The 15,052-nt window shown below is 54.0% G+C and overlaps 1 protein-coding gene across 1 annotated transcript in view; it reads right to left on the bottom strand.

Moving 5' to 3' along the window:
- DLL3 (delta like canonical Notch ligand 3) overlaps positions 1-15,052 on the bottom strand; it is a 125,757-nt gene that overhangs the window by 87,707 nt on the left and 22,998 nt on the right. The window contains exon 4 of the mRNA XM_077840542.1: positions 1,886-2,143. Coding sequence (XP_077696668.1) covers positions 1,886-2,143 — 258 coding nt within the window. The remainder of the gene's footprint in view (positions 1-1,885; positions 2,144-15,052) is intronic.

The raw sequence follows: 15,052 nt of genomic DNA, 5'->3' as shown, positions 1-15,052 counted from the left end.
GGCTTGGCCCTGCTCTGGTGCTCCGGCTGGGGTGCTGGGTTGGGGGCCGCAGCATGGCCCCGCTCCACCTCCTACGCTCTCCAATGGGAGCTGCAGGGGGTGGTGCCTGTAGATGGGGCAGCATGCAGAGCCGCCGGGCCACGCCTCTGCCTAGGAGGTGGAGAAGGGACATGCCACTGCTTCCGGGAGCCGCTTGAGGTAAGCGCCGCTTGGAGCCTGCGCCCCGAACCTCTCCCCATGCCCCAACCCCCGCCTCAGCCTGGAGCACCCTCCTGCACCCCAAACCTCTCATCCCCAGCCCCACCCCAGAGCCTGCTGGAAACTGCACCCCTGCCTCAGCCCTGATCTCCTTCCTGCCCTCTGAACCCCTCGATCTCAGCCCAGAGCACCCTCCTACACCCCAAATTCCTCATCCCCAGCCCCACCCCAGAGCCCACACCCCAAACCCAATTCTGTGAGTGTTCATGGCCCGCCATACAATTTCTATTCCCTGATGTGGCCCTCGGGCCAAAACGTTTGCCCACCCCTCTGATAGAAAGTCACCTGGGCAGCTCGGGTAGCCCTGAAAAGTGTCCCAGTGAGGTACATGGGGGTGGGGTGCGGGGGGAGAAGAGGTCATGGCTGGATTGAAGTGTGTTGGGGGAGCGAGGTGTGTTGGGAGACAGGAAGAGCGAGGTGTCTTTGGGGGAAAGAAGTGTATTTGGGGAAGGTTTGGAGGCGTGGGGGAGAGAGGCGTGTTGGGGGGGGACAGGGGAGCGAGGTGTGTTGGGGAGGTCAAGGTATGTTGGGTGAGCAAGGTGTATTCAGTGGGAGCGAGGTTTATTCAGGAGGGTTTGTGGGGAGAGAGAGGTGCATTTTGGGGGGGGACCTAGGGCAACATGTATTCTGGGGGGGTTGGGGCAGAGCAAGATGCATTCTGGGGGGCTAGCGAGGTGTATTTAGAGGGGTCCGGGGCGGGGGGAAGTGTGGTATATTCAGAGGTCGGGGGGGGGGGGGGGGGAGAGCATAGTATAATCAGGAGTCGGGGGTGGGGGGGTTTGAACAAGATGTAATTGGAGAGGTCGGGGGGTGATATATTCCAAGGTCTGGGGGGGGTCGTGGTATATCCTGGGCGTGTGGTGTATTCAGAGGTCCCGGTGGGGGGGGCATGGTATATTCAGAGGTCTGAGGGGGGCGTAGTGTATCTGGGGGGTGTGGTATATTCAGAGGTCTGCGGGGGGGGGGCATAGTATAGTCAGAGGTCCCGGGGGAGGGTGTGGTATATCTGGGGGGTGTGGTGTATTCAGAGGTCTGCGGGAGGGGCGTAGTGTATTCAGAGGTCCACGTGGGGGGAGGGGGAAGTGGTATAGTCAGAGGTCCACCGGGGGAGGGCGGCATGGTATATCCAGGTGCGTGGTATATAGTCAGAGGTCTGCCAAGGGGCATGGTATATCTGGGGGGCATGGTGTATTCAGAGGTCCGCTGGGGGCAGGGGGTGTGGTATAGTCAGAGGTCTGCTGGGGAGGCGGGGGGGCGGCGTGGTATATTCAGAGGTCCGCAGAGGGGGCAAGGTATAGTCAGAGGTCCGCTGGTGGGGGGGTGGTATATCCGGGGGGCGTGGTGTATTCAGAGGTCCGCCGCTGGATGGGGCATGGTATATCTGGGGGGCATAGTGTATTCAGAGGTCTGCTGGGGGCAGCGTGGTATATCCGGGGGCGTGGTATATTCAGAGGTCCGCGGGGGGGGCGAGGTATAGTCAGAGGTCCGCTGGGGACGGGGTGGTATATCGGGGGGCGTGGTGTATTCAGAGGTCCGCCGCTGGATGGGGCATGGTATATCCAGGGGCATGGTGTAGTCAGAGGTCCACCGGGGGCGGGGTGTATCCCGGGGGCCGTCACTCACTCACCCTCGGAGCAGTACTCCCCCCTCCAGCCGGGCAGGCAGATGCGGGCGCCCAGCTCGTCGCAGGCGTAGTGCCCGAAGGCGTCGTCGCGGGGGCGGCAGTAGTCGGAGCAGCCCTCGCCGTAGTAGTGCTCGTCGCACAGCACATGGTAGGAATAGCGCAGCTCGCTCTGCTCGCCCAGCTGCACGTCCTGGGACCAGTCCTCACCCACCGCCAGCCGGCGCCGCGTGGCCAGGCGGCTGATCAGGTTCTGGGCGTCCTCTGATGGGGGGTCAGGGGGGAGAAGAGGAGAAACGGGCTGTCAATGAAGAGCCTGGGAAAAGCACAATCCTTCCCCTCCCCCATGGGCAGGGCCAAAAACCGGGACCTTCAGCACAAAGGGCCTGAGCCAGACACCACTGAAGTCAAAGGGCCTCGGGACGAGGCATAGACATTGCTCACTTCAGCTGAAGGAGGAGCTCCGTTAGAGGATAAAGGCCTTACTACTGCTGCTGGCTATGTGGACCAGCCACTAGAGGGAAACACATAATACTGACCCAACAGGTGACATCCCCGCCCTGTCATGCAGCAGGAATGCATTGAATGCCTCTCTCCTCCTGCCCAGTCCTGCCCTGGGTAATGCCCTTTGCTCCCTACCCAGAGGAGGGGTCACTCTTAAAAGGGTGTGGGCCAGGTCCAAGGACAGGAGGGACCTCTGTGATCATCCAGCACGACCCCCCGGTGTAACACAGGCCAGAGAACGTCCCATCAGAGCTAGAGCAGATGGTTTAGTAAGACATCCACAGTCTTAAGTTTAAAATCATCAGGGATGGAGCCTGTGGGGAGCTGTCCCAAGGGGCAGTGCCCCTCACTGTTGAAATTGTGCATCTGATATCTCCATCCGAATATTTCCAGCTGCAACTTCCAGCCACTGGATCGTGTTTTAACCTTTTTCCACTAGACTGACGAGCCCTTAATTAAATATTTGTACCCCCTGTAGGTGCTGATAGATGGGGATCAAGCCACCCCTGAACCTTCTCTTTGTTAAGCTAAACAGATCGAGCTCTGTGAGTCTCTCACTACCAGGCAGGTTTTCTAACCCTTTGATCATTCTCTTGACTCTTCTCCGACCCCTCTCAATTTACCAACTTCCTTCATGAAGAACCAGACCCAGGATCCCAGCAGCGGTCGCACCAATGCCGAACACAGAGGGGAAAGAACCTCTCCGCTCCTACGTGAGATTCCCCTGTTTATACAGCCCAGGATGGCCATGACTCTTTTGGCCCCAGGGTCGCACTGGGAGCTCATAGTCAGCCAGTTATTCAGTTCCCCCTCCCCCCAAAAGTCTTTCAGTCACTGCTTCCCAGGGGAGAGTCCCCTAACCTGCATTCTTTCCTTTCTAATCCCCATAATGAACTTGTTGTACCAGGTCCCCCTCACTCCCCTGGTTTAAATCCCAGCCCCCAGCCCACCTGGGATCCCTTCTCCATCCGCCACCCCACTCAGTGCCCCCCGCCTGCCATGAATCTGCCCAGTTAGCAGCTGCTTGCCCTCTGCCCAGGCAGACAGAATCATCACAATGTGGGGCCAGAAGGAACCTCAAGAGACCATCTAGTCCAGCCCCCCTGTACTGAGTCTGGACCAAGTAACCCTAGACCAGCCCGGCCAGGTGATTGTCCAGTGACGGGATTCCCTAACCTCCCTTGCAAGTCTACCCCAAATCTTCCCTTCCCTGAGAGCTCCGAATATCTACCTTCAGTCTCCCTCGCTGTAGATTACGCCCATTACGTCTTGTCCTGCCTTCAGCGGACATGGAGAACAGCTGACCCCCGTCCTCTCTCGAACAGCCCTTAACATCTTTGACGACTGTTCTCAGGTCCCCCCCCAGTCTGCTTTGCTCCAGCCTAAACCTACCCTCTTCTTTTAACCTCTCCTAGGGCAGGTTTGCTAAACCTTGGATCCTTTTTGTGGCTCTCCTCTGGACTCTCTCCAATTTGCCCACATCTCTCCTAAAGAATGGCACCCAGAACTGGACACCGCGCTCCAGCTGAAGCCTCCCCAGTGCTGCACAGAGCAGGGCAATTACCTCCCGTTTCGGACATACGGCACTCCTGTTAATACACCCCAGATATTAGATTAAACCTGCGTCACATTGCTGACTACTATTCGGTTTCATATCCGCTAGATCCCCTAGTTTATTTTTCAACAATATTATCCCCTGGCCAGTTATTCTCCAGGCATTTGATTTTTCCTTCCCAAGTGAAGTATTTCACACTGCTCTCCACTGATTTTCCTCTTGTTGATTTCAGACCAATTCTCCAATTTGTCCAGGTCGTTTTCAATTCCCCTCCAAAGTGTTGGCGACCCCTCCCAGCTCGGTGTCATCTGCAGATTTTATAAGCATCCTCTCCACTCCGTGGTCCAAGTCGTTCGTGAAAATATTGAATGGGAACCAGCCCCAGGACTGACCCCTGCGGGACCCCACCAGTTACGCCCTCCCAACTGACAGCAAACCATAGATAACTCCTCTTCGAGCGCACCCACCTGGTCGTCATTCCATCTAGACCCCCACTTCCCTAGGCTGCTTAGGAGAATGTCAAGTGGGAAGGTGTCAAAAGCCTTCCTAAAAATCAAGATACATCATGTCTAGTTTTCCCACACACACCCCCCGACCCCAACTGAGTAGGCCAGCGACCTTGCACACGCCCCACAGATGGGGCCAAGTAGGTGTGCCCACAGCACATGCCCCACACCCAATTACACCTTCTCCCCCCAAAGCACCCCCCCTCCATCCACCTGGGACCCCACCTTGTCCCCGCTCGGTGACACTAGCGCCAACCTGTAAGGGAAAAGAACAATACCCCCTTCTTGCCCCACATGTGTCAGGGAGGGTCCAACCCAGTCGAGGCAGGAAGGGGGTCAGGCGCTGCCTTTGGGGGAGGGCCTGTGTCCATTTGCTGTTCCCCCCCGTGCCCGAGTTCCCACTGCACCCCCTTCTCCAGCACTTGCGCTCCTGCCTCCAGCGCCCCCACAACCCACACCCAGCACCCCTCCTCCCCACCCAATCCCTAACCTCTACCCTGTCCTCCCCACCCCACCCAATTCCCACACCCCTCTCTGCTCCTGCACCTCCACCCCCACACCCAGCACCCTGGGGATAATGTGGAAATGTCTTGTAACATTTTAAGGAACAGTGAGAGACTCTGTTTACCCACTGCCTGGGAAGGGGTCAGTGCCTCCTCTGGGGATAGGGAGTGAGGCACATGTGTATAACAGCTCTTCCTGAGGCCAGATCTACCCTGCAGAACCTAAACCGGCATAGCTCCCTAGTGTAGACGCAGCATATGCGACAGAAGGAGTGCTGACCTGTATGGTAACAGCAGCTCCCCGACCGACAGTAGCCAAACCACCAGAAGCACTCTGGTCTCCCCGCTGACGGCTGTGTTGGCATAACTAAGTTGGCTAGGGGGGCAGTGGCTTTTGCACTCCCCCAACTGACAGAGCTATGCCAGGCTACGTTTTACGACTCTAATGGGGCCCAAATGTGCTGTCAAGAACTGAAGGGAACCCACGCAGATGAATAGCAGATCCAAGGACTGGCACAGGAACCCTTCACCCCCAGTCGCCCAAGAAAGAGAAGAGCAAGGTTGCAAGGGTGCAGACAGAGACGTAGGAGATACCAGGCCTAGGTACAGAGACACAAGATAGATGCCAGGAGAGCATGGGATATCAGGGCACCTGCTTCTGCCCCGATAGACTCGGTCTTAAGCTTGGCTTTTCCATGCAGACCTCAGCACTCTCCGAGGCTAGATTCCTGATGACTAATCAATGCTCCATTGTCCTGAAAAGGCTGCCTCGTCTCACAGACCTCAGCACTCTCCGAGGCTAGATTCCTGATGACTAATCAATGCTCCATTGTCCTGAAAAGGCTGCCTCGTCTCACCAGGCGTACGCCTGGGTGCCTGGCTCCCTGGAGGGGTACAAGGGTCTATAGGAGTCTGAACTCGGCTGGTCTCTCAGTAGAGCATCAGGACAGAAACAAGGTACCAGAGTTTTGGGAAAGGCTATGCTCAGGGCAAGGCAAGACCTAGTGGTCCTTTTAAGACGGTTTTCAACCAGGGGTATGTATACTCCTAAGGGTACACAGACATCTTCCAGGGGGGACATCAACTCATTTAGATACAGTATTTGCCTAATTTTACAACAGGCTCCATAAAAAAGCACTAGCGAAGTCAGTACAAACTAAAATCTAATACGAGGACTTGTTTATACTGCGCTATATGCTATACACTGAAAAGTATGTTTATATTCCAATGGGTTTATTTTATAATTATATGGTAAAAATGAGAGAGTCAGCCATTTTTCAGTAATACTGAGCTGTGACACTTTTGGGTTTTTTAGGTCTGATTTTGTAAGCAAGTCGTTTTTAAGTGAGGTGAAACTTGGGGGTATGCAAGACAAATCAGACTCCTGAAAGGGTTACAGTAGTCTGGAAAGATTGAGAGCCACTGTTCTAAGGGACTGGATGAAGGCTGGAGCAGTGAACCCATGTTGATCCATGACAGCTGGTGGCAGCAGTGGGATTTTGGATGCACCAGTAGTATTTTGCATCCAGTGACCACACCAGAGGAAAAAACAACCAACCAAGGTTAGTGAAAGGAAACATTAAGGCAAATGGCATGGAAGACTGTAGAGCTGTACAGAGCGGGAAGGCTAAATGCTGAACAGTTAAACGAGGCACAGATGGCTGCATGGCTAGAGAAGGACAATTGGGCAAGAACCATGGTCCAGACCCAGAAGGGGTTCCAGGCGATCGACTCAGCTTGAGAGCAGAGAAGAGGGGAGAATTGGAGAATGCCCCAAGGGAGCCACAGAGACTGGGGCTGAAAGCAAAGGAGCGCCAAATGGAGGCACCGAAGCTGGAGACAGCCAGGTCCAGCACACTGAGCAAGAACAAGATGCGCAAGCATGTTGCAACCAAAACGCGAGTCACGGCAGAGGGACGCAGGAACTAGAAATCAAGGTACCAAGGAGCAAGAGGCCACATGGAGCCCCAGCTGGGGAGATCTACTCCACAGATACCACCTTACTGCCCCACTTGGAGGACGATGGGGACAGAGAGGCCTTCCTCCCTGCCTTGGAGTAGGCTAGTAATTTGAATCCAATCCCCCCTGCAAATGGGCTCCGATGTCTCACTCCCATACCGGGGCCTAAAGCCATCAGGCGTCTAGTCAAACTGATGGGGCTGATACTGGGGACTAGGTGCAGTGCAAAGGGGCCTTACTGCTTATGTCTGAATTGACCCCTGTGGCTTCTAGGACAAGGTTTCGGAGTGTAGGGGTGCAGAAGACCATGGGAGGGACATATACGGAAGTTGCCACCCTGGTGGGAGAATAGCTCCACCAACGGGGTACTGAAGGAGGAGTCACTTCTCTGGATGCTTTGTTGGGTTAGAACAATTCCACCCAATGTGGAATTTAAAAGATTGGATGGTTTACAAGAAGGTGGGAGGCTTTTTTGGAAAGACCCTGCTCCAGGGAGTCTTTTGGGGCCATCTTCTGGCCTGCGTTGTACAGGAGATCAGACCAGATGATCACAACGGTCCCTTCTGGTCTTGAGATCCGTGAAAATATGATTAGTGGATCAGAAGTCTAAGGATGTCAGTCACAGGCTGATCGACACGTGAGTTTGTGGACAGTATGTCCAGTTATTAAACAAGACCCAAAGGGGATTGGCCTAGGCATGGGGGGAGGAAGTGCCCCAGATGGGGGATTTGGGTAAACCTAAACTGGGAGGGGGCAGCTGACCTGGGTAGCCCCCGGATCCCAAAGATCTAAGCTGCAATATCTGCAGAAGGATGGGGCATAATGGAGTGTTCTGCCTGAATCTCCGTTTCCTGGGGCCTGCTCAGAACCGAAGGGTTAATCCATCATCTGCCCAGCCAAGAAGGCAGCCGGTACATTAGCTGTGTGAGTGACCATGTGGGAGAAAGATGTTACCCAGCCAGCGCCTCTCGTGGATACGATCTTCTGGTAGAGAAGTCCCCACTCCGCACACTGGTGCACATGCCCTGTTGGACTCACCTGGCCCCAGATCCAGCTGATCCCCAAAGGGAGCAAAAGGTGGGAGCTTACAGGAAGATTTTCTGGGACACTGGAGCCAATCCCCACGTAGTAAAGCCGTGTCGAACACTGCAATCTGGGGCAGGTTCCGAGTACGAAACCCATGGTACACCTGGCAGCAGAGTTCTGGGCAGACTCCGGCAGCGCTGTAGGTGGGGATCCTGGTTGAGACCCCCTTTTGCATTACTTCTTGGAAGGGACCCTGTAGCGGTGAACGGTTGCAGCATTCTTGGAGCCATGTCAGTCCCAGGATACAAGACCATCTAGGTGAGGTAAATGGAGCTTTAAGGCACAGTCCAGCCCTTCTCTCGGTACAAGCCAAAGGCCTGGGGCTAGCACTGAGGGGAGCCACACGGACAGGCCTGGAGGTGTCAAGCAGGTCACCCAAGGGAAACGCTGGTAAGCTCACGACACCTCCCCGTCTGTAGACGGATACCTGACCTGGAGTGGGGCAGAGGAAGGACCGCCACCCAGCTCCACCCAGGAGGCAAGGAGTCTCACCAGCTCTAGGGTGAACTCCCTGAAGCCTGCATCTGTGACCAAGGCAGTTACTTCCCTGCCTGCCTGCACTGGGTAAACTGAGGCACAGCTGAGCCTTGTCGCAGCTGAGTTCCTGGCTGAGCGTGCACAGGGAGAGGGACTGCCAGAAGCGTGAACCCTGTCAGGGGGTGGGAAAAGCCCCAGAGAAGGGTAAAGCAGCCGAGAGGCCACAGATGATGGCAGAGACATCTTTTCACAGGGTGGCCACGGCCATGGTACGCTCTCTTAACCAAGAGGCACTGAATAACATCGGGGAGCGGGAAAAGAGACAATGACTTCTCTGCAAGAGAGGAAATGGGGTCCTGGCATACGCACAGCCCTGGGGTGGAGACAACTCCAGAGAGAGCCTGCCAACGCTGCACCCGGGACACCCAGAGCCCCAGAGTTACAGCTGGGTTATGTCCCCCTGCTGAGCTGGGCTAACCTGCCCTGCTCCCACCCACAAACTATTCAAAGAGGCACTTCCTAGCCCACCCTAGTGGGAAGGACACCCCAGGCTGCAGCCCAGACAGCTGACACCCGGAGGAATGGGAGGAGGTAGAGGCAGGGCCTGATTATAGCCTCAAACCCGAAGGCTTTAGGATGGCAAAGGGGTGTAGAGGGGAGGGCATGAAAGCTCCCCATGTGGCCCTTGCTAGCGTGACCCTAAAGGAGAAAACCTGTGGGATGGATTTGAAACGGCTCTATCCTGCTATATGACAACTGCATGTTGTTGAATGAGTAGCAGCTCTTCTGTAAGACCCTAGAGATTATCTGGAAGAAAAGTTCTCCAGGGAATTGGGGACGTTTGCCCCGGCAGGTTCTGATCACTGTTGGGGTTTCACTGAAGTAGGAGAACGCTAAGCTGGGGGGAGAGGTAGATACGCTGGAGGGTAGGGATAGGGTCCAGAGTGACCGAGACAAATTGGAGGATTGGGCCAAAAGAAATCTGATGGGGTTCAACAAGTGCAGAGTCCTGCACTTAGGACGGAAGAATCCCATGCACCGCTACAGACTAGGGACCGAATGGCTGAGCTGCAGTTCTGCAGAAAAGGACTTGGAGATTACAGCGGATGAGAAGCTGGATATGAGTCAGCAGTGTGCCCTTGCTGCCAAGAAGGCCAACGACATATTGGGCTGCATTAGTAGGAGCATTGCCAGCAGATCAAGGGAAGTGATTATTCCCCTCTATTCGGCACTGGTGGGGCCTCATCTGGAGTATTGCATCCAGTTTTGGGCCCCCCGCTACAGAAACAATGTGGACAAATTGGAGAGAGAGTCCAGCGGAGGGCAACGAAAATTATTAGGGGGCTAGGGCACATGACTTACGAGGAGAGGCTGAGGGAACTGGGGTTATTTAATCTGCAGAAGAGAAAAGAGTGAGGGGGGATTTGATAGCAGCCTTCAACTACCTGAAGGGGGTGTCCAAAGAGGATGCAGCTTGGCTGTTCTCAGTGGTGGCAGATGACCGAACAAGGAGCAATGGTCTCAAGTTGCAGTGCGGGAGGTTTAGGTTGGATATTAGGAAACACTATTTCACTAGGAGGGTGGTGAAGCACTGGAATGGGTTACCTAGGGAGGTGGTGGAATCTCCTTCCTTAGAGGTTTTTAAGGTCAGGCTTGACAAAGCCCTGGCTGGGATGATTTAGTTGGGGTTGGTCCTGCTTTAAGCAGGGGGTTGGACTAGGTGACCTCCTGAGGTTTCTTCCAACCCTGATCTTCTATAATTCTATGAACGTGGAGTCCCAACTTCAGAGGGGGTTCAAACGTCCTTAGATCTCTGCCGGGGGGGGGGGGAGGGGGGAGGGCAGCGATCTCACTCTGTTCTGGAAGCGAGGTGAAGAACGGGGGAATTGCTTGTGATCTTTTTATGAACGATGCGTGACTCAGTTTACCGACTGAGTGGAAAGGGGCCAGTTCCTACTCTGGGGAGTGTGGCAGGGCTGGATGTCAGGCAGACAATGGTGGTCTCTGGGATGGACCTAAAAGAACCAAACGGATCTTCCATTCATCTGTGTGGATTCCATTCATAAGCACTTCGCCCCAGCCGCTCAGGAAATAGAAGAGCTGGGACTCAGAGGAGTTGCAGGGGTGAGGACAGAGACCCCGGTGCCTCCTACCTCTTATGTTAAGAACTAGGACAAAGACACAAGGTGGACCCAAGGAGAGCATGGGATATCAGAGCATCTGCTTCTGCCCATATAGACTGTCTTAAACTTGGCTAAAGACTCTCCAGTGCTGGATTTCTAGTACTGATCAATGCTCTGTTGTTCTGAAAAGGCTCCTGGTCTCACCCCACGCATGCCCCGGGTGCATGGCTCCTTGAATGGGTACAAGTCTCTACAAGCATCTTATCTCAGCTGCACTCTCAGTAGAGCGCCAGGACAAAAACAGGGGGTGCCAGAGATAAAGGTCCAGTCTGGGAGTCGGAGAGCTGCAGAATTCACCCTTGGGAAAGGCTATGTGCAGGCTTGGCAAGAAATAGGGGACTTCTTAGGAGACCGTATGAAGGCTGGAGCAATGATAGCTGTAGATCCATGACAGCTGGTGTCAGCGGTAGGACACAGAATGCACCACCCACCCAACCCCCACGCCTCCCAGCAAACAGCTCTCATAGGAATCGCCAGAGGACTCTGGATCACAGCCGAGGCCCACCCAGCTTGGTATCCTAGTTCTGACAGCACCCAGCACTGGATGCAACACAGAAAGGTGTAAAGACTCTGCAGTAGCTGAGGGGAATAATCTGCTCCCCACACAGATCTCACCCTGATCTTTACTAACTACAGATCTTAAGCCTTGGAGCGGGAGGTTTAGCTCCCTCCTGTATACACTCTAACCCTGCATATTCTTGTTCTCTACATGAATGTCCAAGACCTTTTTCTCTTCTGCTACCAATGTGGTACCCATGGGTGGGTCAGCAGCAGTAGGGATAGAACTGGGGACCTCTGGATTTAAAGGCAGGAGCTTTTCCTGCCCAAGCTATGAGACCCAGCTCCCCGATCAAGGCTACAGCAGGCTCTTCCACCACTAGGGGTATGTCTACACTGCAAAAAAGGTGTGTTTTTAACTCACGTTCTTAATTTGCGTTAGCTAACCTGGGTTAAAACAGCAATGAAGACCCAACCAATCGGCTGTAAACTCCAGGCTTCTCTAACTCCAGCTGCGAACCCGAGTTAAGAGGAGAATGAGAAATCGCTAACCTTGTACAGTGACTGGAGTTCAAGCTGTGTGGTCCAGGTGCACATTCGAGTGGGTGGGGTGCACGCACAGTGGTGGAGTTCGGAGTCTTGTGGCCAGGAGCGTCCACATGGCACGTCCGCATCCTGGTAGCTCTTCGCCTTTAGACACCCTTGCGGAAAACCATGGAGCGTGTCAGCACGCTCCATTCCTCTTCACCACAGAATCAGAGTTAAAGGGCTCCTGGCACGTGCTTATGGACGACATCTCAGCGGCTCAAAGGAGAAGTTACAGCGGTTCATTGTCTATACGCACATTATATTGATGCTGACTCCAGTGCATCGAGTCTAAGAGACTCAAGTATGGGCCTGCTGAACACAGCTTCCAAGCTGGAGACTTCAGTGAGTACCTAGTGCTTAGTGAATGAATGGATAGCACCCCAAGTGGCTGCCCTGCATGTGTGCACATTCTTTAAGGAGGCTGCGATGGAACGAGTCTCAAAAAGGATGGGGGAGTCCTTTGCCACCTCATAGCAAGTCCTCATATCGTCAGAAATCCACATGGACAAAGGCTTTGCCTCTCATCCTTCCTACGACAGCCACAAAGGGGCTAAGTGAAGATCTGCATGGCTTCTTTCTTTGTAGATAGGAAGCCGGGACTTGTTTGACGTCTCAGGTGCGAAGAGCTGGAAGCACGAGGCTTAAGATAGAACACAAGTAGGTGGATTTGCTGGTTCAGATGGAATTCTGTGACTACCTTTCGGCAAGAACTTTGGATGGGTTCTTAAAGACACTGGAGAGCCAACTACAGAATGAAGGAGTAATGGTCTCAAGTTGCAGTGGGGGAGGTTTAGGTTGGATATTAGGAAAAACTTTTTCACTCGGAGGGTGGTGAAACACTGGACTGCGTTACCTAGGGAGGTGGTGGAATCTCCTTCCTTAGAAGTTTTTAAGGTCAGGCTTGACAAAGCCCTGGTTGGGATGATTTAGTTGGGGATTGGTCCTGCTTTGAGCAGGGGGTTGGACTAGATGATCTCCTGAAGTCCCCTCCAACCCTGATATTCTATGATTCTATGAAGGAGGGCCAGCCAGCCATGCTTGACTCTCTCCTACCCTCCTCACCAAGGTGATAGATACCCTGAATGACATTTTCAGAGACAATTGCAAGAGAGCACAAATCGCCATTAGCTTGAATGGAGGGTCCATCAGCACTGAAACAATCAGGTTGAGGTCCAATGGGGAAACCAGAATAGGCAGAAACTCACTGATCAGGCCTTTTAAAAATGTCAAGACCACTGGGCGTGAGAAGGTAGATTGGCCCTCTATAGGGGGAGGAGGTTTAGAGATCAGTGAGAGCTCAGTGACAAGTTAAGCCATTTGAGTTCCAGTTGATAATCCAGGACCACGGGCATGGATGCCTTCTAAGCGTTCAGAGATTTTTTGACACCACCAGTGAGAAAATCTCGGCCATTTTGCAAGGTAAGTCTGTCTTGTAGAGTCTGTCCAGCTGCCAACCGGGATATCCCAAACGGCCGAGAAGCAGGACTCTCAACAACCATCCAGCAGCCCAGCTGTGAGATGAGGAGACTTCAGATCCAGATGAAGGACTTTCCCCTTGTCCTGAGACATTAGGTCTGCTACCAGAGGTAAGGTCTTGAGCCAAGTCTCGGAAAATGTCAGGATGTCAGAAACCAAGACTATCTCAGCCATGCCGGGTGCTCTCAGGCCGAGACTGTGGCCAAGACCATCTTGGTTTCTGGACATCCTGAAGGTGTTTCATCTTGCAAATGGCTGCGTCCCTGGGTAGCGCCAGTCTGAGAAGACGGCTTGGAAAATGGAGTCCTTGAGTTCCCACTTGTGGTTCAAGGAGATGTACCTGCTCCAACAGTCTGCTATGGTGATCTTCAGACTGGGTAGATGGACAGCCGAGAGGGCGATCCAACATCTGATGCCTCAGTTCCACAGCCAAATGGTTTCTTGGCCAAGCGGGTTGGATCTGCCACCTCCCTGGCTTGTTGAGGTAGAACATGGAGGTGGTATTGTCCGTCATTTATCTGGCTGTGCTGTCGTGCAATATGACTCAAGGAGGACTCTCTGGGCTTGAGCAGCACCCTGAGCTCTCAGAGGTCGATGTGCATCTCTGTCCCTCAGGGCACCCACAGGCCCTGTGTCTGCAGGTTGTCCATATATGTTGCCCATCCCGAGAGCAATGTGTCCATCACCCTCATCCTGGATAGTTGGGGAGGTGCAATGGGGCATTCACTGGGTCTTTCCACCAAGTCAGAGATGATCGACCCAACGGGGGCATGAAGAGGGCCATATCCAGATGCTATTTGCCTGGGGTGCAGATAGGCCTCGGCCAGCCCTCCATGCATGGGAGGTGGTCCTCCTAGCCTCATGTCAGACTACAAGAGCAGCAAGGAAAGTTCTCTCAACTAGAGAGTCTCACTCCTCCACCACCACGAGATCAGGAACAAGAGATTCTTGAACCTGTCCCAAGGTAGGAAGTCCATGGGTTTGAGCAGTGCACCCATGAACTCCAGGTTCGGCACCAGGCTGCGGGTATATTGAGCCGCCTTTGAGACCCAGCAAGGCGACTTTCCCTGAACCAGCCAACCATCCCGATGAGGGAATACTAACATGCCTTTCTTGCTTCGGTGTTTTGCTGCAATCTCCGGAGCTTTAGTGAATACCCTCATGGTCTGGATCTCCCGGCCAACCCATCAACACAGGTGTTTCTAAGGAGGAGGGTGGGACGGCTGGGTCAATGAGGCAGGCTGCCTTTCTCCTGCAGAAGCACTGTTTCTTCCTGGAGGGGTTCTATGAACCTGTGGTGAAAGAAGGGTGCTCAGGATTGTTCTTTGAGGAGCAATGGTGAAGTTCACCACTCCGGGGTGACATCACAATCCTTCGGTGTTTACACACCAGCTCCTAGAAGGAAGCATTTCAGAAAGCAACGACCAGAGCACGCCCACCACCATGGCCATGGAGCGAGAGGCAGCATCGTCTGCTGCAGCCAGCGCAGCTTGCAGACTGCTTTTCATTACCGACTGCCCCTCAGCGATCCCAGGATTGATCCATCCCGCCACCGTGGCTACACTGCTCTTTTTAGCACCCTGGCTCGATCAGGGCAACACAGGTATGTCTACCTCAGCCGGAAACTACACCTCCAGCTTAGACACATTGTTCCATTGTCCTACTGCTCGTACAGCGAGGGAGTTTTTCCTGAGATTTAATCTACATCTGCTGGGCTGTCGTTTGAACCAACTGCCCCTTATCCTGCCCTCTGTGGGAAGGGAGAACAACTTTTCTTCAGGCAGCTTTCCAAGTATCTGAAGACCGCTATCGTGTCCCCCTTTCATCTCCTCTTTTCC

Source organism: Eretmochelys imbricata, chromosome 23 (assembly GCF_965152235.1).
Source record: "Eretmochelys imbricata isolate rEreImb1 chromosome 23, rEreImb1.hap1, whole genome shotgun sequence".
Taxonomy (NCBI): Eukaryota; Metazoa; Chordata; order Testudines; family Cheloniidae; genus Eretmochelys; species Eretmochelys imbricata.
The sequence above is the reverse complement of the archived record's forward strand: the minus strand, read 5'-3'. Positions and strand labels throughout refer to the sequence as shown.